The sequence below is a fragment of the Botrytis fragariae genome (assembly GCF_013461495.1).
Source record: "Botrytis fragariae strain BVB16 chromosome Unknown tig00000050, whole genome shotgun sequence".
Classification (NCBI taxonomy): domain Eukaryota; kingdom Fungi; phylum Ascomycota; class Leotiomycetes; order Helotiales; family Sclerotiniaceae; genus Botrytis; species Botrytis fragariae.
The window spans coordinates 1,393,426-1,417,756 of NW_023500992.1; the positions used below are offsets into that span (position 1 = coordinate 1,393,426).

Below are 24,331 nucleotides of genomic sequence, written 5' to 3' on the forward strand. Positions count from 1 at the left end.
AGATAAGCCAGCTACCTAGATATTGTGTTTGTACAACTTAAACATCCGCCCACTCCTTGGCAAAAGGAGGCTGAGGTATGTCCCCTCTCGAATTCTATCCAATTTCTAGGCGGCCTTGTGATAGTCGCAGAATGAAGAACTTCTCCCACGAGACATTACTCATCATTTTCTAAGACATCCTAGTACCCAAATGTTTGAATGTTTCTTAGGGGCAAAATCCCCGAGTGGTGCTGACAATGCAGGGACGAAACACTGATGCATGCATTGACATCATCATGAGGACAAGTGTTATGGGGAACATGATTTAGGTTTGGGGTTTGTAGACTGATGTTTCTTGGCATGTCTTAAAAGATTGAATTGTTACTATATCAACGCCGTCATTACCCTCATTGCTGTGCCCAACCGCTGGATTCTTATTTCATTCATCTCGTGATGGTTCCGTCATAAATTTGGCTTCTCTAGTCAAGCTGCCCTAATCTTCTCATATCGTTCAAGAGTTTTCTTTGCTGTGGCTTCCTCATCCCAAATGTAGGTGACGCTCTTCTCCTTGCTTATGGCACTGGCCCATCTCCAGAAGGCCGGAGCTTTTTCTTCTAAAGTCAAGAGGCTCTTGGGAAGCAAACCATCATATTTGGAGAAAGCTAAAAGTCGGAGCAGAAATGACCCAATTTGAACCTATACAATTCATTAGTATCTAGTGACATTGCCAGAGATATTGGTACTTACTTCCACAAATGTCAGTTTCTCCGAGCCTCCAAAAAACGGGGCTGCGTTCTGAACTAAAGGCTCTATCTCCTTCACAATCGCATCTATAACATTGGAGGCAGCTTGTTCTCTTTCTTCCGATGATTTCGCTAACCCGGCTTTCAAAACATGTGGGGCAACCTTCGAGAAGTAGGTTTCAATGAAGAAGTTGTATTTGGCACGTTGCAATGCACCGCCTTCCTCACGGCTGGTCTTCTCCAAGTGGGAAGGATGAGAGTCGACCAAGAATTGAGAAATCACTCCAGATTCGGTGAGGATCTCTCCATTATAGGAGAGAGCAGGCACGAGACCCCGGGGATTGATGGCCAGATACTCTGGTGTACGTGGAACACTAAGATCGATAATGACAGTTTCAAATTCCAGCCCGAGCTCAGCAAGAGCTATTTGAGAGCGATGGGCCCAAGGACATGCATAGGAAGTATACAAGATAATCTTTGGAGCAGGATGAGAACCCATTTTAAGTTCGACAATTGTCGATTCCCCGTCTGGTGTATCGTGTGTATGAAGGCTGATGTGAAAGTCAGGTGGAAGGGCTGGGGTCACGACTAATTCTGCGTCTAAAGATCCTATCGAAAGTGTGAGCGTGGGATGATTATTTGGAAGAACAAAATGGTGATGAGACTGGGAGATACAAACCTTTTATATGCCACTCTTTCTTCTCAGATTCTTCGGACATGTTATGTTCCGCAGTCTCTCTTTGATAAGGTTTAAAGAAATAGTGCAATTTGATTCGAGATCAAGTAGGGGGGGGTTCATAAATCCCCCTCATTTTGTCAATACTGGGCCAAGTTGCGCAATTGGATTTCTAAGCTTGCGAATGACGAGATAATTACGGTTGCCAAGGAAGACCAGGATAGAAGGGGTGAAAGTACCGAACCCCCGGAGCAGGTCACTGTAAGGTCACCGTAATAGGTAGGTACTGGTTTAGCAGTCTTTCCCAAGTATATAGGGCGGTATCAACCCCATAACCATTCAATTCACATGAATCCCATTGAGTAACACTTCTACACTATTTTCTACTTTGATAAAGATCCAAGTTTCAACATACTATCAAATAACAATCCAAATCCCAACACTTCTATCGATCAATAAGAATATACATAATCCAGGAATCTCAAAACATAAGGATATCCTTACAAAGGGGTTTTCAGCGTACGAATCATTTTAAATTCTAGAAAGTCTAGGGACCCCAAAAATATATCCTTATATACAGGATCCTCATGGAACGATTTTGATGTATTAGTAATCCCGTTATACCTAATCAAAACATACTTCGTGCATTGCAGGTTGAACTTTGCAAAACATCTTACTACCATCACTTAACGTTGTTCAAATTTCAACGGAAACAACCACAAATCAATATTATTAGGAATCTCATGTACCTATGTATCTCATCAACTCGGTGGATATGATATCAGGTGCTACAATGGCAACTCCCGACGGTTACTAAGTTGCCGTCTGGCGGTTACCTATCCAGCGACTGTCAACTTTTCATCAATTTCCCCTCTTTACCAAGCATTTTATAGAGCTTGCTTTCCCAATTCAAATATACACACATGTTTTGTCACTCATTAACTGGTACCTACATCAGACCAGATAAAGCCCGGTGCCATGTTATCCAGACAAGTTTCCAAGAACCAGATAGCACAGAGCCGTCAATGCAATTTCCCGTTAGCCGTGTGATGGCAGCGATACATCGTTACATGATCAAATGCCTTTCTCGTCCTTCTCTGCGTCGTTGTGGGGGTTTATCAAGTGTAACTACCCATGCCTAGGTGCTTGCTGTGAAGGTTATGTGTCGTCACGATTGTATGAAGCTATTATGAGTGACGGGTGCAAAAAATTTCAACGCTTCGGAGAATTATTTGACAGCTCACTGCATATCTGTTTTGCTTTTTGACTCAACGATCTGCCTCGATTTCGAAAATATTATTTTCAGATTCAGAAGTTTCGTCTGCAAAGAATGGCGTTATCAAAAGCTCAAAGATTGACCGTGGTGATCTGCATATCAACGTCGTTTTTTCTGGCTGAGTTATCAAGTATGTCAACATGAGTATCCATCTCGTTTTCGACAGCGGAAGCTAAATGGTGTGACTTTAGTTGGTTTCTATACGAAATCCCTTGCACTGGTAGCGGATGCCTTTCACTATGTATGTTCTTCCCGATCGTCTAGCAAACTGCTTGCTCTTCCTTTCGCCTACGTTTGATGTTCATTCGACTCCGTTCTTGTGGGACTTCATCTGACAGAACCACTCAGCTGAATGATTTGATCGGCTTCATGGTCGCTTTGGCTGCCTTGAGGGTAAGTGATCTGTTGACCATCTTCTCGCTTTCGAACCGAAGATTGACGATGTGCCGCAGGTATCTCAACGTTCTGACTCACCCGATTCCCTCTCCTACGGCTGGCAACGCGCAGAATTATTAGGTGCTTTCTTCAATGGCTGTTTCTTGCTTGCTCTAGGCGTCAGCATAGCACTGCAATCTATCGATCGCTTCGTGTATCTAGAGAGTACGAATTTATCAGCGCTCGGACTTTCAAAGCTAAATATTTTCCTCTGTAGAAGTCAAGAATCCTCAATTAATGCTCATCATTGGCTGTGCCGGGCTCACTCTAAACGTTATCAGTGCTGTCTTCCTACACGGTATGTGAAAGCCCTAGAAGTATATGGCTCTCAGCTAACTTTATCAAGACCATGATCACCATGGGCATCATCATGGACATCATCATAGTCATGGTGATAGACCCATTCCAAGCACCGTCGACATCGAACAAATGAGCTCTGACACGCTATGTGCCACCACGCTGAGCACATCTAGTTTGAACACTTCAAAGAATCTCAGAGAAGATCGTCACAAGGGCCATTGCCATATGGTTCAACCGAAAAACGGCCAAAGCGAGCCTAGAGATTTAGCCCACCTTGCAGTAATGCTCCACGTTATTATGGATGCAGTAAATAACATAGGAGTAATCATAGCCGCATTGGTTATTTGGCGCACCAAATATGAGGGAAGGTTTTATGCAGATCCAGGCGTGAGCATGGGCATATCATTAATGCTAATCTTTTCCTCTCTTCCAATAAGTATGCTGTTCTTGTACTGTCTTTTTTACCAACACATATGTTACTGACTAGTCTAATAGTAAAAAATGCCGGTGCAATAATGCTACAATCGGTTCCATCTGGCATAAACATCAACAATGTCAAGCATGACATTGAAAACATTGCAGGCATCCTGTCTATCCATGAGCTACATATATGGAGTTTATGCCAGAGGAAGACAGTCGCTTCAGCCCATATTGTTACGATTGAGACGGATCTGAAAACATTAATGAAGCAAGCCAAACTTATTAGGGAATGTTTGCATGCATATGGTATCCACAGTGTAACGCTACAAGCTGAAGCATCAAACGGGGTAATCATAAATGGCACAGGTGCGGACGAGAAATGTCAGATGGTTTGCGGAAGTCTATGTGAAGATTTGGCCTGCTGTCCATGAGTGTAGCAGCAGGATGTTACACTATGGAAAGTTCTTGTAACTACTGAAGGTTCCTTTGTCCCAGATTAAATGAGGGTACAAACCAGTGTCTCATTCAAGTAACGATATGTTCACACACGTTGTAAACTAAGAAAAAAAGTTACGCTTTTTCCTTCATATGTGATATTTGACTAAGGGTGGCGTTCTCATCGTCTCATTATCTCATCGTCCCATCTTTGACAAAAGTTCGGATGAAACGATTGTGCGAACCAGTTTTGCGAACCATTGTACATGTGAGATTGAAATGATTGATGATACAACTGATGTGCACACATGAATTCCATGATCCGCCCCACATGTCTCATTATTCTTCCATTTAGGCAAACGTACTTATCGCCATGTGCTTACCCCACAATTTTCCGATAAGAAAGTCCCATGAATTTCCCCTCCAATTTTTTTCTTCCCAAGTTTCACCACCCTTCTAAACCTCATATCAATCACCCAACTCACAAAATGAAAATTGAAGAAATCCCAGATGATGCACCTGCATCTGCGCCCGCTCCGGCACCAGGCCAAGACTTTGATCTCCTCGCGCAAGCCATGTCCTCCGCCTTCCCCGGCTTTGCTCCTTCCAACTCTGACCCCTCCTCCACAACTCCCTCTCTCCCCCCTCCCTCGCCTCCCTCCGCGATAAATCCGGTCCCGAAATTCTCGCTTCTCTGAACTCCACTCCCCTGTTCATGACCGAACTCGAGGAAAATGACGAATTAGAAGCTTTCAAAGCATTGGCCTATGAAGGTACACCGTTAGAAATCGCTTCCAATTTCAAGGAACAGGGAAATGACAGTTTCAAGGAGAAGAGATTAGCAGACGCAAAGGAGTTTTATACGAAGGGTGTGAATATTCTGTTGGCTGAGGTGAGGAGGAGACAGAGGGGAGAGAAAAGGTCTGGAGATGTGCCGGAAGAGAAGGAGGATGAGATTGTGGAGGAAGTTAAGATACTTGAGGTGCTGCTTGTGAATAGGGCGATGGCGCATCTGGGACTCAAGAATTACAGGAGTTGTGTGTTTGATTGTGGAGCGGTGTTGAGGATCAATATTAAAAACACAAAGGCGTTTTATAGAAGTGCGAAAGCCCTACTGGCGTTGGGAAGGATAAAGGAAGCGGATGATGCGTGCGCAAGGGGATTGGAATTAGCTGCGGATGACAAAGCGCTGTTAGCTTTGGCTGGAGAAATCATGAAGAAGAATGAGGAGATTGAGGCGAAGAGGAAGAAGGAGGTTGAGCGACTGGTGAGGGAGAAGAATGTAGAGAAGATATTAAAAACATCGTTGGCGGCGAGGGAAATCACTTTACGGATGACGGATAAGCCACCGGAGATGGAGGATGCGAAGATCGAACTAGTGCCCGATCCATTGGATCCGATTAATTCGACTTTATCCTTCCCAGCTCTTCTATTATACCCTCTTGCAGCAGAATCGGATTTCATCAAGTCGTTTAATGAGATGGATACTGTGGGGCAGCATTTGGAATACATATTACCACTTCCATGGGACGTTAAAGGGGAATATAGAGATGAAAAGGTGGTGGAGTGCTACGTGGAAAAGAAAAAGGGCTCTTTGATTAAGGTGGGAAGAAAAGTTACACTATTGAAAGTCTTAAATGGTGGAGAAGTGGTGGATGGTGTTGTGAGCATTTATGTTGTGCCGAAGCAGAAAGCAGCAGGATGGATAGAAGAATGGAAAAGAAAGAATGTAGTAGCAAAATAAATGATATCCTTGGGTGAACTTCTGAAAGTTCCTTTGTATAATTTCTTAATATCTCTCGTATTGTGTGGGCGAGAACTTTGACACAACCATGTCGCTTGAGTTCACATGTGAAGAATACACCGCCTAGATGACTCTGCATAGGCAGGCACCTAATATGTCAACGATCACGATCCTCACGCATTCAATCGCCACAAGTGAGGCAACCATAGATATCAAAATACACAGCAATTCAAATGCATCAATCCCACAGCATATAAGTACATACAATGCAAAACTGCAACCCTAGATATGAACAACCTTCTTTCCCTCGGGCTTTAAACCTTTTTCTACTCCACTCTACCAACCATCCACCCATACAACCATTCTAACCACAACAACTCAGCCAGACTGATCTAGCCAGACTAGCTAAACCAGTCCTTTTCTACTTTAATCCCCATACCTCCTCTAATATTTTCCTCTACTACTAATCGCCCGTGCCCACCTAAAACATTTAAAAAATCAAAAACAGGATGCGCAAACCATGTATGCACTCAGGAGAAACGAAAAGAAAAAGTCTTGAGCAATTCAGATATTATCTGATCAAGCCAGACGACAAATGCTCATGTATGACCCACCCACTCGATGGTACTTATCCCAGCTCGACTCATCCAACACAAAGATGAAGACGAAGATGAACCACTGTAGAAAACTTCTCTCACATACTAAGCGCTCTCCTTCTCTTGACCCGCGGCCCATCACTATCCCCCTCATCTTTAATCCACTTCGCACTCCCCATCAACGGTGTGCCTACGGCGGATACACTCGGTAAAGAAGGTGATGCAGCACCTGCTTCGCCATCTTTAACACTAAGTTTCATCAAGAGCCAAGCTGCCTTCCTTTCATCACCAGCTGCGTTTGTGCTTTTATCTCCCGAGACTTCTTCTCTCGCCATCGTAGTACGCTGATGATTTTGAGCCATGTTCGTTGCATGTGCGCGAGAACCAAAGGTAATGGTTCTATCGTCACCGATAGGACTCTTTTCATCACCAGTAGCACTAGCGCTTTCTTCACCGTCATATTCTTCATCTGTAGGATGAGGACGGTGGATATCTCGTTCTCTTTCTCTATCTCTTGCATCGGAGACATTTCCATCTAGTTCTTCCGCACGTCGCTTGGCTCTCCAGCTAGCTGTCATGTCGGCGAGTCCGCCTATACTTCGCGGAATGGCACTCAACCATGGATTTGTACCGCTGTGTCCAATGACCATGGCACCGTTCACACTCATGTGTGGGTTCATCAATTTATGATTATGAGTATGGCCATAATGAAGACCTTGATTGTGTCCCAGATCATGACCACCCATTCCCATTCCCATCTCGGAGATGTTAATTCCGGCATTAGCGGAATGGGAATTGATGTTCTGATGCTGATGATGATTCATCGCATTTGACAAGGAATGTGGAGGACCGTTAGGAAGATACGATCTGGCGTGAATGCCCCAGTTTGCACCCGCAAGACCGGATGTAGGAGTTACTGGCGAGCAAAAATATGCAGCGTCACCACTTGATGTCTCGCTCGCAGCATCATGATCAGTGCTGCTCTCCGCATAAGGACTCTCGCCACCATACGCTCTTTTGAGTCTCAGCCTTCGTTCGAGATGACTGCTTGAACTTGTTGGAGGCGTCATGGTGTTTGTGCGAATAAGATAGTTAGAGCTTTGCTGTTGGGGGCTGGCAGAGTCGCGAGGTGTAACGTTAGTGGAGGATTTGGGGGTGAAGGATGTGTAGTGGAGACGGTAAGATTCGGCTTCTGCGGTAGCGGCACGGATTATGCTGGGGTCGATAACCATACGGCCATGTTCTGGAGCGTCGGGTGAAACGCACTGAGATGGGAAGGAGGGACCAAAGATAGGAATCAAGGCTGGAGCGATGTGGGAGCAAAAGGTAGTGCAAACAGCGAGAGCGCAGGAATATGGCATCCAGTAACCTGGAACAGAATCAGTATTGTGGTCTCAACTGGTTTTTATTGTTGCATTGTGATAATGATAGAAGAATTTTAGAGTGTTCGAAAGAAATAAATAAAACCATGCATTTTGCACTGATTCTTGATAAAAAATTAAGATGAGAGATGACTAGAACGTACCTTGGGCTGCTAAAGCGCCACCAGTGATGCTGTGCGTGATTTCCTTTAGGCCTGGGTTCATCCCGAGCATCTTGGCCGGAGTTGTCTGTAGACGATCAGATGAAATTAGCCATCTTGGGCACACGCAGCCTAATGAATGAAGCATGCTTACCTTGGAATATTTACAGCACTTAAAAAAAGGAGTGATGCGAACGAGCCCAATATTATAATCCCACATAACAGTGTACACTCTATCCTCACCAGGAAGTTTAAATGTGTACTGGAATACTGCAAGCAAAAAGTCAACTCTGGTAAGCTTATCGGAAAGAGTCAGCTTTGCATAGACAGAAGCATACCTTCGAAGCTCTCTCGACCAGTCTTTTCCAAGAAATTCTTTTTCTCGCTATTATAAGGGATATGGCGGCAATAATCTTGAATTTTACCAAGTGGATACACTTGGAATTTTGAGACTTCTCGCATAGTCTCCTCGCTCAGATGTTCAAACGGTGGAAAATTTACATCGCCCTTAATCTTAGTACCCTTGGCGAAAACTGCGCCGTCCTTAGCCATCTTTTGTTTCTTGATGGACGAGGACTGAATGGGTAATAGGGTATGCCCATAAGAGGGCGATGAGGTACAAAGCGACGATGGAGGACTTGATGATATTCGAGTGCTTCGCGGTTCTGACTTAGCAGGATTGAGTAGCGATGCTACGGAGAGCATAGTGGGCGGTGAGTGGTGGAAATGAGTTCAACAGAATCTTGTTTCCTCTAAATCTGCAGGCTGAATGCCTCTTTTTTCGAAAGCGAACGAATTCTCTAAAAGAAACGAGGGCTAGGTAATTTTCAAGTTTTCTCGGTACAGTAAATGAAAAAATTAGTGTTTGAATCTGGCAAACAGGAAAACAGTGATGGACTGTTCTTGGATCCTTATGAAGAAATTTGAAGCACAATAATGAACGAGCTTCAACGGCTTCACTTTCGTCGGTGTCAACTAGCGATGCAGTTCCTGCAGTCCAAGGATGGGTGTCTTTGGATCAAATCAGTGTTCTCGAACTGGAGGCAGTCTTTGTTGGCAGTTGTCTGAGAATCAACCAGTAGAATATCAATCGTCCGTTTGTTGGTGCCCACCGCTCTTCCAAAGCTCGAAAATAAGAGGCATCCACTTAGCAATTGCAGACTCCGGGGTAAGTTGGGCAGGGATGGCCTACTTGGTATTCCAACAAGGCGAAGGAAATGAGTTCTATCAATTTTCTACAACTTCAAGGTTTGGGATTTTCCTTGAATTGACAAAGGCCGAGATAACGAGACCATAAATCCAAACGACATTTAAGAAGCTTCTATTCAGATTCGCCGCTCCCGTGCCCGTCAACATGAAAAGCCAACACGGCCACCAAGCATCCCGCATATGGATTGCAGAGCATATCGAGGCAAGACGTTTCACTACACCAAGAAAAAAGCAATATTTACCGACTTCAGTACCATCAATTCGGCTGCGTGACTGCACAGGGGTGGCAAGCCAGGCTGATCAATTAAGTTTGACAACAACAAATATTGTGCTACAGCCCGATCGGGAACATGGCTTGTTTGAATGTGGATAGCAAAAAGGTTGCTGGACGTATCTGCTGGCCGAGATGTCTTGGGCCGGGTGCCCGCAGTACTTGCGGATGATTTACAGTAAGTGAAAGCCACAATTTCATAGATAGACAAAGAAATCCATCCACCATAAGTGGAACTATCTAAAGCAAGATTGCTTGACTCGATGCACGTGGACAACACATCTTCTACCTGTGTTTCTGTCGGAAAGTAGAGATGCTAGAGAATTAAGATATCAATTTCATGACTATCAAAATCTAAATTTGAAAAGTGGGTACCTACCATCACTATCACTTCTCATAATCTTCATTGAGAAACACCCCGTTAGGGATGCTTTAAATAAACATCATGTCCCCATCCGCCATTATCACATCAAAGCAAATTTCAGCCTTCCCCCTAGGAACTTCTTCTACGGGCCTTCGAGAATTAAATGAGAAAAAATACTCTGATCACACAACTAATGCGAGGACTAGTACTGCAGCTGTCACTTGAAAAGCATGGTAAAGTCTACGGGAATATGCAGGTAAGCGTAAAGCCGGAATGCGTGTTTGGCTGCTCTACTGCTCTAACTTGGTGATGGAAATGGTCATTAGTGTGCACGTCATAAAGACATGGCAACCAGGCTGGCATTTGTGGAGATTTCTACCTCAATAGATGTGATGGCATGTAGCAAGCTAGAGAGAGAAAGCAGAAAGATGCAAAACAAACACGAAAGTCAAGATTTGGCGACAAAGAAAATGATGTCTGAATGATCCTCGCAGTATGGTAGCTAGCCTTATCCAATGAGCAATTTCTGAGATGCTACCATACCCATACACCCTCGAGTCGCAGTTGCTAAGACAATGTCAGTGCGGGTGACCCAAATTGGATGAAAGGTGCAGCCACCCGTCGACCTTGTCGTAAAAAGCCTTGCCATAGGCCAACCATGTTGTCGCCAATGCACCCGGACAAACGAAGAAGAAGGGTAAGTTTAATGAGAAGAAACGATAGGACAACATGCGCCTTATGCAAGTCATTACGCCTACTTGTAATGCCCACAGCCCCTGGAAGAGACTCGACGAGATCCCATGCAATGAAAGGAGAAGGCAGGGACACCTTTACTTCGATGCACTTTGTGAGACCAAATCGCTCCTCCCTCATTTTATTTCCTTCGGGCCTTCGGTTTCATGATTTACCTGACTTTATTGAGGATTTGAATCAAAAATCAAACACATCTTTCGGGTCAGAACCGTCTTACATACCATTTTTCCCGATTTGCAAGCAATATTCCTTGACCATTTTAGCATTAAGAAAAATAGAAATAGAGCCAATACCCACTTACCCTACTATACGATACGATGCACTCCGCTATTGAGGGTCAGTCCTACCTGTAAGGTCCTGCTTCCAAAGCTATACCGGATGATCTTCTGACAGCCGTTGGAGTTTCAGATCGTGGAGAACGCGTGGGTACAATAAACCTTGATACACCAGATCCATTTTAAGGAATTGGTATAACGCAACGGGAGGAAGATGTCGGCAGGATGCATTATTCGCATCGGAAACATCTTTCTCAACGTGAAATTTCTGTTCGAAGTAACGCAAGAGGTGAGCCTTCCGATGTCAAAGTTTTAATTGAGTAGTACGAATCATGAAAGAAGATCCTGTACTGTACCTCTCCATTTTCTTTATCGCTCGCTCGCTCGCTTTTCTCTCTCTGCGTGCACTGTACCTCTCTCCCTCTCTCGTTATCTTCTCGCCTGGGATTTCTTTCAAAGGACTGTAGCAACGAATCAAACTTTTCGGATATTTTTTTGTTTTCGCGATATCTATTGTAACATTACAACACAGGGCAGAGGTTAGATAGATAGAATAGAGTCAGTACATCAGAGAGCACAGTGTACAGTACTTTACTTTGTACGACACCAGATCTTTGCGAGTGATGAGAGGAAGAGAGGGGGAGAGGAAAGGATCCAGACGAAAGGCCAAGTGCATATTGAGAGAAACAGCAAAAAGATCAAAATACCAGACGAACATGGCGAAGTAAATCCATTGGTGGTCCATTGGCCCACTATTGTATGGAATTATATGGATTGGGATATCTACTCCGTACTATGCAGGTAGGTAAGACCTTGAGTAGGTAATCTGTACAGAGTGTAAATGTATCATTGGAAGAATTTAAAGCCTATAATTGGTTAGTCTATTTATGGTTAGGTCGAGAGCTACCCTTCATCGCTCTTTACTATATTGGTACTAGCGCATATTCAGACGCGATTTATCACTGTTTATTTACTTTTTTGAAATTCACAAAGTTGACATACAACGACAAAGATCAAGGGGAAGTTTTCCTTTGGTCATACACTCTTTCTTCAAATTCACACTTTGATCAGATTCTTCCTTACTTGCTTTTTTGATCAAGTTTTTCTCTAAGAAAAAAGTTAAAAGAAGTTCATCTAGTTATAAGGTATTCTATTTATTGTACTACCATTCTCTTACCTCGGGACTTTTTTCATATTTTGAGGAACAATCTGTTTCTCTCTTTAATTCATCATGGACGACGACTCGATGAGTGATGTGCCAAGCTTTCATATGTCGGACGATGAGTCTGATAACTTTGCTCCCACAGCGGTATGTTGTTCAAATACCTTTTCAGTTACACAAAATGCACTGCCCGACAAACACAACCCCCAACATTGAACTGACCTTTACAAACTAGAAAGCTAAAGCGAAGACTACTGTGAAAAAACCTGCAGCCCCAAAAGCGAAAGCAAAAACAACCAAGGAGCCAAAAATCGCCAAAGCTCCGAAAACCACCAAGGCTACGAAAACCACAAAGAACATACAAACCACCCTTAACATGGCTCCCCAGAAGCGGGCGAGGTCAGGGAGCGACGATGAGGACCAGCAATCTGATAATGACTCATCAAATGATGCGTCGCAGTTGTCCAATACCCCGCCAAATGCGAAGAAGCAGAAGAAAGCTCCAGCCGCCGAAAGACAGGCTACTGAAGCTCTGCACGATGTCGAGAACGAAAGTATACTGGAAATAGAGCCTAAACCCAAGAAGACGAAGACCTCAACGGAACAGTACCAGAAACTCACTCAACTTGAGCACATCATCAAGCGTCCAGATACATATATTGGCTCCGTTGAGAAGACGGAGCAGACTATGTGGGTATTCAATTCCGAGAATAAGGAGATGGAACTGCGAAAGGTTACATTTGTGCCCGGTCTCTACAAGATCTTTGACGAGATTATGGTCAATGCCGCAGATAACAAACAAAATGACCCTAATATGAAGAACATAAAAGTTGTCGTGGATCGTGAGAAGGGTGAAATTAGTGTTGAGAACGATGGTAGAGGTATTCCCGTTGAAATCCACGAAGTAAGTCATTCAGTCACCCTTTATTTTTTCTATCTTTTCCCATGATGATTACACATGAGTTTCATGCACCACTCACATAACCAATGCCCTTGTTTCTCTAGAATGAACACATACATGCGCCCCGTCTCTGAATGTTTACAAGTACTGACATCTTGTCTAGAAAGAGAAGATTTACATCCCGGAGATGATCTTTGGACATCTCCTTACTGGTTCCAACTACGATGATGACGAAGCCAAAACGACTGGTGGTCGTAATGGTTACGGAGCAAAACTTTGTAACATTTTCAGTACCGAGTTCACATTGGAAACACAAGATTCCAATAGCGGCAAGAGGTACAAGCAAACTTGGACTGACAATATGAGCAAGATGGGCAAGGCGAGAATCTCATCTAGCAAGAATGCCGACTTCACCAGAGTTACCTTTACTCCCGATTGGACAAAATTTAAGATGACGGGAATTGACGACGATTTTGAAGCTATGGTGAAGCGCCGAGTGTACGACATGGCTGGAACTGTCAAAGGCGTCAAGGTTTACCTCAATGGAACACAAATCAAGCTTGATTTCAAAAAGTACATCGAAATGTATGCAAAAGCGATCAATAAGGAACGCGGTTCTGATGATTCCAGCGCAAACACTGTTATAGTCGAGGATTCCAAAGGCCATCCAAAATGGGAAGTCGGATTCGCTGTTTCCGATGGTTCTTTCCAACAAGTCTCATTTGTCAATTCAATTGCTACAACTTCTGGTGGAACTCATGTCAATTATATCGCCGACCAGATTTGCGACAAATTGTTAAAGGTCGTTACGAAGAGGAATGCTAAAGGTGCACTCTTGAAGGCCAATCAAGTTCGCAATCATATCTTCTTGTTTGTCAATTGTCTGATTACAAACCCTGCCTTTACATCCCAAACAAAAGAGCAATTGACTACGAGAAAAGCACAATTCGGGTCCAAATGCGTCTTAACAGAGGATTTTCTGAAGAAGATCGGCAAGACCGAAGCTGTAGAAAATATTCTCAATTTTGCAGCAAAGAAAGCTGATCTGGAGTTGGCAAAGAGTGATGGAAGCAGACGTTCACGCATGAATAACCCCAAACTTGTGGATGCAAATTTGGCGGGAACAAAACGTGGTCATGAATGTACTTTAATCCTCACCGAAGGTGACTCTGCAAAAGGTCTTGCAGTTGCTGGTCGAGCGGTTCTCGATCCAGATCGTATTGGCGTTTTCCCTCTTCGTGGAAAGCTGCTCAATGTGCGTGATGCCTCACACGACCAAATTGCAAAGAACGCTGAGATTCAGAACATTAAACAATTCTTGGGGTTGAAGCACAAAACCAGTTACAAGGACACTTTAGGGCTTCGATATGGTCATCTAATGATTATGGCAGATCAAGATCACGACGGTAGTCATATCAAAGGATTGTTGATAAACTTTTTGCAAGTACAATATCCCAGTTTACTGAAGTTGCCAGAGTTCTTTCGAGAGTTTATCACTCCGATTGTTAAAGTATGGAAAGGACCAAACCCTAATAAGCCTACCAACTTACGATCCTTTTTCACCATGCCCGAATATGAAGAATGGAAGGAGTCTAACAACAATGACAAATCATGGAAACATAAGTACTACAAGGGTCTGGGTACGAGCAAACCTGAAGATGCGCAAATCTATTTCAGTAATCTCGATGTCCATCTGAGAGAATTCGAAACAATTAAACCAGAAGAAGAAGAAATGTTGGATCTTGCTTTCTCAAAAAAGAAAGCAGATTCTCGTAAGACATGGTTAGGAAACTTTGTACCTGGTACCTACCTGGACCACACTGATAAAATGCTCACCTATGACAATTTCATCAATAAGGAGTTGATCCTATTCAGTATGGCAGACAATATGCGTTCCATTCCTTCCGTCATTGATGGTCTCAAGCCTGGACAACGGAAGGTCATGTATGCTTGCTTCAAGCGGAACCTCATAAACGATATGAAGGTTGTGGAACTCGCTGGTTATGTCAGTCAAATTTCCGCCTATCATCATGGTGAAGCTTCAATGCAAATGACCATTGTTGGCCTTGCTCAGAACTTTGTTGGTTCCAATAACGTCAATTGTCTTGAGCCCAGTGGAAATTTCGGTAGTAGACTTCAAGGTGGCAGTGATTCTGCTAGCGCCCGTTACATTTTCACAAGACTATCGCCATTTGCGAGAAGAGTCTACTCCGCTCTTGATGACCCAGTTCTTGAATATAATATCGATGATGGTAAATCGATTGAGCCTGTTACCTACTTCCCTGTCGTTCCCATGGTTCTTATCAACGGCGCAGAGGGTATTGGTACTGGTTGGAGCACAAATATTCCAAACTACCATCCCGTGGAAGTTGTGAACAACTTGAAGCGTCGCATGGGTCGTCTAGATGACAGTGGTGAAGAGAAACCATTTGAAACAATGATGCCGTGGTTCCGTGGATGGAAGGGTACCGCTGAGCCTGCTGGTCCAGATCGTTACAAGTTCAATGGTATTATTCGAGAAACTGGTGATACCGAGGTTGAGATTACAGAGTTGCCCATTCGAATGTGGACCGACGACTTCAAAGCTAAACTTGAAGAGATTATCAAGACCGAAAAGGTCCCATCGTTCATCAAAGATTACAAGGAATTCAACGATCACAAAAACGTGCACATGATCATTCAGATGGATGACAAACATATGAAGGAAGCTTTAAAAGAAGGTCTCGCCGAAAAGTTCAAGCTGAATAAGACTGTCGCAACATCCAATCTGGTGGCCTTTGACCATAGGGGCCAGATTCGCAAATATGAAAAAGTTGAGGATATCCTCGAGGAGTTCTACGAGCAGCGCTTAAAGATGTACACTGTTCGTAAAGCACATTGGATGAAGAAACTCAATGTGGAGTATCGCAAGCTCACCAATCAAGCTCGATTCGTTACTGAAATCATTGAGAATAAGTTAATTGTCTCGAAGAAGAAGAAGCCAGTCCTTGTTGCAGAGCTCCGAAAGCGCGGCTACGAGGGATTCCCGAAGGTTACCGATGCGAAGAAAGCTGGCGAGACTGACGATGTGGTTGAAAATGAAGAAGAGGTCGCCGCTGATGAAGACGCTGGAGCTAGAGATTATGATTATCTTCTTGGCGTAAGTAATCTCATATTAACTTTGTTATTACATACTGACTTTTCACTAGCTACCAATTTGGTCTCTCACCCAAGAACGCGTCGACAAATTAAACAAACAGATGTATGATAAGAAAGACGAGATCGACACACTCGACAAGCTCAGCGAAAAAGATCTGTGGTGTGAAGATCTTGATGCATTTGTCCTGGAGTGGGAAGACCAACTCAAGCAAGATGCGGAGATCACTAAGACTATTCGCAATACAAACCGACGTCGTTCAAACAAGATTGGAGCAGGTGGAAAGCCTATTGGAAAAGGTCGGGTAAAGAAGGAAGATGAAGAATTTACTGTTGGTGCAAAGAAAAAGGCTCCAGCCAAGCCGTTGAAGGCAGATCCAGTAAAGGGAATTACAAAGGTGCAGAGCAAACCTCATCAAGGATTCACGGATATGTTCTCCAACAAACCCAAACCAAAATCTGTTGGTCGCTTTGATGGCGGTGACGACTCGGGGATGTCTGATGATGATTTCGCAGCATTGGCGGCTCCCGAAGCTGATGGACCCAAGCTTGATGCTGGTACTGGACGAAGCAAGCGTGCAGCCGCAAGCGCACCAAAGAAATGGATAGTGGATGACGACGACGAAAATGAGAGCGATGACGATAACCTTCTCGGCGATATTGACAACATGGTCAAGGGTATTGGTGGCAACGATAAACAAGATGCTGTGACGGGAAATTCAAGACTCTCTTTGTTTGCAATGTCAACAAGCAATGGCGACAGACCTAGCAGTAGCACGGGTTTACCTAAGCAAAAATCTAAACCCAGCAAGGTGGTCGATCTTTCCGAAGACGAAACTAACTACGAAATGCTTGCTAGAAGTTCCCCTCAAAAGCCTCCAGGCAAAGACGAAGTTGATGGTTTCTTGTCTTCTGATGATGACGTTATCCCGGTCGCCTCCAAGAAGGCTCCTGTTCAGAAAGCAAAGGCAACGAAAGAAACATCGAAGGTTAAGAAAGCCCCAGTTGCCAAAAAACCAATTGCAGAGGTTGAGTCAAAGCCTGCTTCTCATTCACCAGCTGCGAAGGCATATGCAGCGAAACAAAATCGCCTCCAGCAAATTTCTAAAACAATCGGTTACAACGAGGATAATAGCGAGGATGAGGATATGGAAGAAGCCCCACCACTGCCAGCAAAATCTGCTGCCAAAGGTAGACAGGTCAGCTCTAAGGCGACTGCGACTAAATATGCCCTCAGTGATGATTCAGACGAAGACGTTGAAATGGAAGATGCTGCACCACCCAGAAAGGGTACCAACGGTAAGGCTGCTTCCAAGCCAACTTATATCAGCGATGATGAGGATGAATCCATTGCCCCTCCCCCTAAACGAGGGGCCAAACCAAAAGTTTTACCCAAAAAGTCCGCCCTTAGCGACGACGAGGACGACTCCATTGCCCCTCCCACGAAGCGAGGCACTACGTCTAAAGCTGTTTCCAAGAAGTCTGTCGTTAGTGATGACGATGATGAAGATGAGTCAATCGCTCCTCCTCCCAAGCGTTCCACAAGCTCGAAGCCTGCACCTAAGAAGCAAGTGAAGCCAGTCGTTAAAGATGACGAGGAAGACGAGCCGGACTCTCCACCCAAGCCAGTTGCACGCGGAGGCCGTGGTCGTCCAGCAAGACAAGCCGCTGTTGCCAAGACCAAGAAACCAGTTTATACCATCGACTCGGAGGATTCGAATGATGATGACGTTGATGATGTTGATGAATCCGCATTGGTAGAAGATGATGAAAGCGAGGATGACTTCAGCGAGTAAATGGATGGCATATTTTCTATATTTCGGCGTTTGTGGGTGGGATATTCAGCTCGTCACTGTGATTTAGTCTTCTAGGAAAGACTGTTATGCGATATGGTTTCTTTGCCTTAGGATATCAATTTGTGCATCAAGGGATTTTGTGTGCAAGCAAATGGGATCGGTTTCCCACTACACTCTTTTAGTAGACCATTTGTATGCGTATAGTATTTGATCAGTACATAGGTAGCCAATTACGAAATACATCTTTCTTTGTAAAAACAAAACCACAACCGATTGTTGAGGAATGAAGATCTTTGGTGATTGTGATATGTGGTGATCAATATTGTTTTGTAAGGATGCTTTCAATGGTTCGACACTGACAGACGTCTTGTGGTGATCAGCATTTATTTTTAGATGATCATAGCATAACAATAATAAGTAAGTATAGCATAACAGGTATCGGTCCTTGCCTTTCGTACCATCCTAACTCTATCTATGAAGTAGGTAGGTAACATTATCTGACCTCATCTACCTGGGTAACCTTGGATCACGAATTAATTCATAAATATAGAATTATACAATCAATTGTGTGAGCAGCGACCACCTACGTATTTCTTGATCATTGGTGCAATTGAAGGAAGTCTAGGATCCGACTTCATTTTATACCTTGGGTAATTTTAGTAGTATGTATTTATACTAGTTACTCGTAAAGGTATTCTGTTCATATTATTCTGGCCCCCAAACAAATTGATCCAGTACCGACAACAAACTACGCTGTCTATCTACCCATCCTCTCTTGATAGATATCTGTCCGTTCTGTCAAACATCCCATTATCCCCGACCCGTTTTACCCAAGAGATCAGAGACAAGAGGCGAGAAAGTGAGTCCCGAGTCACCAATTTCAGAGAGAGTCAGTCCAGACTGAAAGTGCCATTTTATTGACTCTATTTGGTCCGTACTCCACTAGCTTATTTGCTCTAGAATTCTTAAGGTAGGTTCTACCGTCGCGCTAGTGGGTGCTAGATGGTACTATGACTAAAGGAGAAGAGGTTAGTTCAGGGGTAAGTGGTTAGTGGTAAGTGGATGGGGATGTGGATGGTTGGGTAACGCCTATCATTGATGCGGTGGTTAGTACTAGTTTAGCCTTGGGATGGATAGGGATGGATAGGGATGGGTGATTAGGGTGATGGGGGTGATTGGAGTGATTGGAGTGATTGGAGTGATTGGAGTGATTGGAGTGATTGGAGTGATTGGAGTGATTGAGATGGTTGAGGTGAGTGAGGTGAGTGAAATGATTGAGCAAATGAAGATGACTGAGATGTTTGAGATGTTCCTAATCCTGATATCGCTATCTACTATCATGCTTTGTACCTACCTAGGTATTGTCAGATGTGAGATCACTGAACCTAATCTCTTCTCGGCGTCTATGATGTATATCTCTGGGTATATGATTGGATGGAGATGGATTGAGTTGAATCGAGAAGCATGATATGATATGACATGGGCCGTGGATGCATGTGTCTGCAGGTGTGTCTGCACAAAAGCAGCAGAAGAGTTACATTTCCCCTGAAATTATGCTTCAACCCCCTTAATGCTTGTTTCTTTCTCTTCTTAGCCAATGGTCCATTCCACTTTTCCCAGGTATCCTTGTCGTCCAAAAGTTGGGTAACTTACTTGGCTTGGGGGGGAATTGATTCGTCCTTACTCGATTAAGCTTCCCTCAAATTAATCCACCCACCGTGAAATTTGTATTCAATATCTACCGTGTACCTACTACCTGCTACCTACCAGTGCCTACCGATCTATGCTCCGCTCACTTGTAGAGACTCAAGAGTAGAAAAGATATGCAAATTACCCATCGACCTATGATCTTTCACCAATCACCCCCCCCAAGTTACTCTTGGTCTATCTCACCGCTGCATCCATCTGCATCCATCTGCATCCATCCTGGCAAATTCCTATCGACTCCTTCCCCATCCTTTTCATCATACTCTGACTACCATCTCACTACACTATATGAAGGTACGGACGGACAGCATAATCATAATAAACATAAGTTAATACTAAAGAATTGTTTATACAAACGTTATGTATCTATGTATAGTTGATGTGATGGAAGGGAAAGGAAAAAAAAAAAAACTAAAAAATCTGATACATTCTTTTCCTTCTTGTCAGTGAGATATAATTTTACAATCAACATACTCATATTTATATGAGAGAAAAAAGTCACTCTTTTCAGTCATCATCTCCAATCTCTAATCTCCCATCGCCCATCTCCATCTCCATCTCCATCTCCATCTCGATCACCAGTCACTCGCTCACTCACTCACTCACTCACTCACTTACTCATTTGCCCATCTACCCACCTCCACCCCTTTCTTCCGAGAACTACTTTGTACCCTCATTCCAATTTGTACATACTTACATATTTCACGACTTTCACGATAACCTGGTTTTACGTTTAACTTTCAACGGCTGTCGTCAAGCATTGCATTTACCACCCACGTTTCCTTGAAACATCAAACATCCGATCTCCGTGCGCGCGTCCATTTCTCCTCTGTCTACCTACTTTGCCATTCGACAAAGTGTGACAGCTTGTTTGTGAACATTCATCGACTGGACTCATCGAATTGTGCAACCAGTAATAAATCATCTCGCGGGTTACACTCAAAGGGGGTTCTGCTTTGGGAATTCTTCCACCACGGGTCATCCAAATTTGTTCGTTTGTGAGAAGAGAAACTTAGGGTAAAGAGTGAAGGTTGGACTTTTTTTTGATTGTTTTAATTACAGTGGAGTGAACCAATTTTTGAACAGAGGTTGGGGTGCCTTTATTGTCATTCCGACCTGTTTATCGTACTCCAACGCGACGACGTTCGTTCCTGAGACTTCGAGGCCAGAATGGAATCCACCCTGGATCGAATTGTGGAGGATAAAATTCACCAGGAGGGACAGGCTATGCAGCATGATTCTATGGTTACAGTGCGACTTTCCGAACCGCCAATTCTAACACTCGACACGAAGAGACATTCCGACAAAATCATCACAAATGAGGAATCGGAGACGAGCGAGGAGATAAATACTCCTACCGACAAAAGGCAGACGATGAGGAGTATAATGGATGTAACAGGGAAGGAAACGGAAACTGGCAGTCTCGAAGACTCGCCGAGAATTACAATGGTAGATCCAAATGGCAATGAAGTGCCCACGCCTACAGGCTCAGAATCAGCAGAATCGGAACAAAACAATTCGAGGAGGGCAAGCGATAGCTCTGATACATCAGTAGAGGAGGTCAATTGGGAGGAATTGGAGAAGACAGAGGAACAACAGCCGAGAAATCAGGATTCTGATGATGTAAGGTTATGAAAGACGCGTACATTTTCCAATACTGACATGTTGCAGTCCACGGCTTTGCTGCTAGCCAGGCTTGAGCAAGAAAACAATGCGATCGCCTCGAACCCGAAGTCTGGTATCGCAAAAGTTCAAAAGGTTGAGAAACAACGAGCGCGCGCTCAATCCAGACCACCATCGATGCAACATCTCAAGAAATTGGTCAATGGCCCTACACCCTCAGCGCTTCGATACTCCGTCACCCCTCCACCCCCCATGACCGACCTCGAATTTTACGCCGCACTTGTACAAGACTACCCAAGAACTGCTCAATATTTACCTACATTATTGTCGAAGAAGATTAGAAGTGGTATTCCCCCGCCACTGCGAGGTGTAGTATGGCAAAGCATGTCAGGGGCCCGCGACAGACTATTGGAGGAGCAATTCGATAGACTCTGTGGCGAGTCAAGTCCATATGAAGGAATTATTGGCAAAGATTTGGGGCGAAGCTTTCCTGGTGTAGAGATGTTTCGCGATCCCGAGGGGGATGGACAGCGCATGCTGGGAAGAGTTCTTAAATGCTTCAGTTTATACGATCACAAAATTGGGTATTGTCAAGGCTTGGGATTTCTTGTTGGACCTTTATTGATGCACATGGGGGATAAGCAAGCATTCTGTGTGCTCGTACGGTAAGATATCAGCTATGCGACCTGTCACAATATTTGCTAATCATCTGTAGTCTCATGGAACATTATGACCTACGAAATTGCTTCCTTCCTGATCTCTCCGGTCTCCACGTTCGAATACACCAGTTTCGAGAATTGCTAAAATTGCACCTACCGGCCCTATCAACACATCTCGATGTTTTACAAGTCGAACCTGCATACGTTTCCCAGTGGTTCCTATCATTTTTTGCTACTACTTGTCCTTTACCGATGCTTTTCCGAATCTACGATGTTATATTTGCTGAAGGTGCTTCAGAAACTATCATGCGAGTTGCCCTGTCATTGATGAGAAAGAATGAAACCAAAATTTTGTCATGTACCGAATTTGAGGATGTAATGCAATTACTTCTCTCCAGGGGTTTATGGGACGTTTATCATTACAATGCCGATGAATTCGTCAATGATTTCGTTAGTCTGACAGGGATTGTAACACACGAAAGCCTTCAGAACTTAGAAGCGGGCTATCGGGAGTCTCAGATTGTTGATACTGCTATTCCATCGGACGTAGGATCAGCAGCCTCACGATTTCTCGGACGATTATGGGCTGGCTCTAATTCGTCAACAAAATCAGCCAATCTCACTCCTAGTCCAGGGCTTAGCGCCCCATCACGTCCCGTTAGTTTCTTGAGAAGATCCCCTTCAAAGCAGAGTTTAGCTTCTACACTAAATTCTATAGAGGGTAGCGGATCTGAAAGTATGCTCAGCACTTCAACGGATGCAACCAGCGTTTCTCGTGATTCAGCAACTGCTGATGGCGCCTCAATACGGGCTCAATCATTTGCTAGTGTCAGTGCAACAAAAACTCCCGTCAACAAAGATAAAAATCTGCACAGTCAAATTGAAGATCTTTTGATGGCTCTAAGTGAGATGCAGCGAGATCATGCCATACTTGCTACAGAATTGCAAAGAGAGAGGGAGGAACGTGAAGAAGATAGGACTGCTGTGCAGCCGTTGATTGATGCATTGAGGAAGAAGACTAGTGAGGACGCAGTGGAAAGCTCGGAAAGTGATGTCAGTGTTGAAACAGTGAAGGGAATGGATGTAATTGCAGAGGAAGCGAGTCTAGATGAAGTGCCCAGAGATGAGGAGCTGGCGACACCCGTCGTTGTTGACGAGTCGGAGATTAATGAAGTCACCGCTCTCCCGATCATCACCGACGATATTTCCAATCTACTTGATATTGTGGAAGATCGTTTTCAAAATCCCGTCGAGAATCGGAGATCTTCTATGATGTTGACAAGATCTCAACTTCGTGAAGAGCTCGATCGATCGAAAGAACAGCTCCTCATCGAGACATCGAGGTCTCAGGAATTGAGCAGGCGTATTGTTGAACAAGACCAAGAAATCAGTAATTTACGAGATCAAATCAGGGAAACTCAAGCTCATGTGCGGAATTCACATCAAGATAGACAACGATTGGAGAAACAAGTATATGATTTGCGGAATTCAAGGAAGAGTGCCCAGTCGACCCCGGATGGTTCAAGAGATCATGAAATCGAGTGGGGCGTCAAAAGTGCAACCACAGGAGGACTTCGAGAATTGAAGCTTGTTCGCTCAAATTCCAATCGTTCGGTGGCCACAACTTACAATAAACGAACTTCAAGCCTTATATCTCCGCAGAATCTCAAAGAGAACGAAAATTTCCGCGCTTCTACATCGTCTGAGCAGCAACATTCTCCCAAGGACGACGTAGATTCCGATTCATTAGTTCTTGAACTTGTACAAGCAAAAACCGCTGAAGCGGTTGCTAAACAAGAAGCAGAAGAAGCCAAGCTTAAATTAGAAAGCTTGAAGAAGATGTTGGCCGGATTACAAAATGGCGAAATGCCAACCTCGGGTTTTGGACATTCGTCAAAACCTAGTCTTGATAGGTCGATGACAACTATACCTGCGAAAAGTACTGTTCCCAAGATTGAAACACCAAACGCGCCAGCTAGTGTACCAGCTACACCAGCACCAGCTAGCGGTGGTGGATTCTGGGGTTGGGGGAAAAAAGCTGCTGCTAGTGCTGAAGGAAAATAGGTGTTTGTTGATATAAAGGTTTCTTGGTGTGGATGTTTGAGATGTTGGGATGTTGGGATATGATACGCGTTGTTTAAAGCATTGGAGGATATGAAAGATGGGAAGAATTGATGAGAACGAATTGAACAATTGCAGGGGGTTCTTTTTTTCTTTTGCTTAAGCTTGTTTGCTTATTGTTGTTTGTACTTGCTTTTGCCCTTTTGGTACATTTCTTCGACGCGATTTTTTGACTTTACAAGCAAAATACCCGAGAGTGCGTGGCCTTGTGTAGATGGCTCTTTTTATA

The 24,331-nt window shown here is 44.0% G+C and overlaps 9 protein-coding genes across 9 annotated transcripts; 7 read left to right on the top strand and 2 right to left on the bottom strand.

Moving 5' to 3' along the window:
• Positions 1-436: 436 nt before the first annotated feature.
• Positions 437-1,441, bottom strand: Bfra_004431 (putative glutathione s- protein; the record flags this gene model as incomplete). The annotated part of the gene is made up of 3 exons (XM_037334836.1): positions 437-675; positions 727-1,331; positions 1,402-1,441. 3 exons carry the CDS (start codon positions 1,439-1,441, stop codon positions 463-465), a joined length of 858 nt encoding a protein of 285 aa, XP_037193370.1. The 3' UTR covers positions 437-462.
• A 1,287-nt stretch (positions 1,442-2,728) lies between these two features.
• Bfra_004432 (putative zinc cadmium resistance protein) lies at positions 2,729-4,260 on the top strand (the record flags this gene model as incomplete). The annotated part of the gene is made up of 7 exons (XM_037334837.1): positions 2,729-2,804; positions 2,866-2,915; positions 3,023-3,067; positions 3,127-3,274; positions 3,327-3,407; positions 3,456-3,845; positions 3,905-4,260. The coding sequence occupies 7 exons, from the start codon at positions 2,729-2,731 to the stop codon at positions 4,258-4,260; spliced, it is 1,146 nt and encodes a 381-aa protein (XP_037193371.1).
• A 492-nt stretch (positions 4,261-4,752) lies between these two features.
• Positions 4,753-6,008, top strand: Bfra_004433 (putative tpr repeat protein; the record flags this gene model as incomplete). The annotated part of the gene is made up of 2 exons (XM_037334838.1): positions 4,753-4,938; positions 4,995-6,008. The coding sequence occupies 2 exons, from the start codon at positions 4,753-4,755 to the stop codon at positions 6,006-6,008; spliced, it is 1,200 nt and encodes a 399-aa protein (XP_037193372.1).
• A 694-nt stretch (positions 6,009-6,702) lies between these two features.
• Bfra_004434 (putative apses transcription factor xbp1 protein) lies at positions 6,703-8,831 on the bottom strand (the record flags this gene model as incomplete). Its single annotated transcript, XM_037334839.1, has 4 exons — positions 6,703-7,973; positions 8,130-8,214; positions 8,281-8,396; positions 8,465-8,831. The coding sequence occupies 4 exons, from the start codon at positions 8,829-8,831 to the stop codon at positions 6,703-6,705; spliced, it is 1,839 nt and encodes a 612-aa protein (XP_037193373.1).
• A 298-nt stretch (positions 8,832-9,129) lies between these two features.
• On the top strand, positions 9,130-9,608 carry Bfra_004435 (uncharacterized protein; the record flags this gene model as incomplete). The annotated part of the gene is made up of 2 exons (XM_037334840.1): positions 9,130-9,294; positions 9,456-9,608. 2 exons carry the CDS (start codon positions 9,130-9,132, stop codon positions 9,606-9,608), a joined length of 318 nt encoding a protein of 105 aa, XP_037193374.1.
• Positions 9,609-10,200: 592 nt separating this feature from the next.
• Bfra_004436 (uncharacterized protein) lies at positions 10,201-10,873 on the top strand (the record flags this gene model as incomplete). Its single annotated transcript, XM_037334841.1, has 3 exons — positions 10,201-10,226; positions 10,553-10,667; positions 10,694-10,873. 3 exons carry the CDS (start codon positions 10,201-10,203, stop codon positions 10,871-10,873), a joined length of 321 nt encoding a protein of 106 aa, XP_037193375.1.
• A 167-nt stretch (positions 10,874-11,040) lies between these two features.
• Positions 11,041-11,322, top strand: Bfra_004437 (uncharacterized protein; the record flags this gene model as incomplete). Its single annotated transcript, XM_037334842.1, is given in 3 exon segments — positions 11,041-11,059; positions 11,078-11,149; positions 11,186-11,322. 3 exon segments carry the CDS (start codon positions 11,041-11,043, stop codon positions 11,320-11,322), a joined length of 228 nt encoding a protein of 75 aa, XP_037193376.1.
• A 907-nt stretch (positions 11,323-12,229) lies between these two features.
• Positions 12,230-17,992, top strand: Bfra_004438 (putative dna topoisomerase 2 protein; the record flags this gene model as incomplete). The annotated part of the gene is made up of 4 exons (XM_037334843.1): positions 12,230-12,307; positions 12,396-13,064; positions 13,225-16,200; positions 16,250-17,992. The coding sequence occupies 4 exons, from the start codon at positions 12,230-12,232 to the stop codon at positions 17,990-17,992; spliced, it is 5,466 nt and encodes a 1,821-aa protein (XP_037193377.1).
• Positions 17,993-20,869: 2,877 nt separating this feature from the next.
• Positions 20,870-24,045, top strand: Bfra_004439 (putative gtpase activating protein; the record flags this gene model as incomplete). The annotated part of the gene is made up of 3 exons (XM_037334844.1): positions 20,870-21,322; positions 21,371-21,987; positions 22,038-24,045. The coding sequence occupies 3 exons, from the start codon at positions 20,870-20,872 to the stop codon at positions 24,043-24,045; spliced, it is 3,078 nt and encodes a 1,025-aa protein (XP_037193378.1).
• Positions 24,046-24,331: the final 286 nt, after the last annotated feature.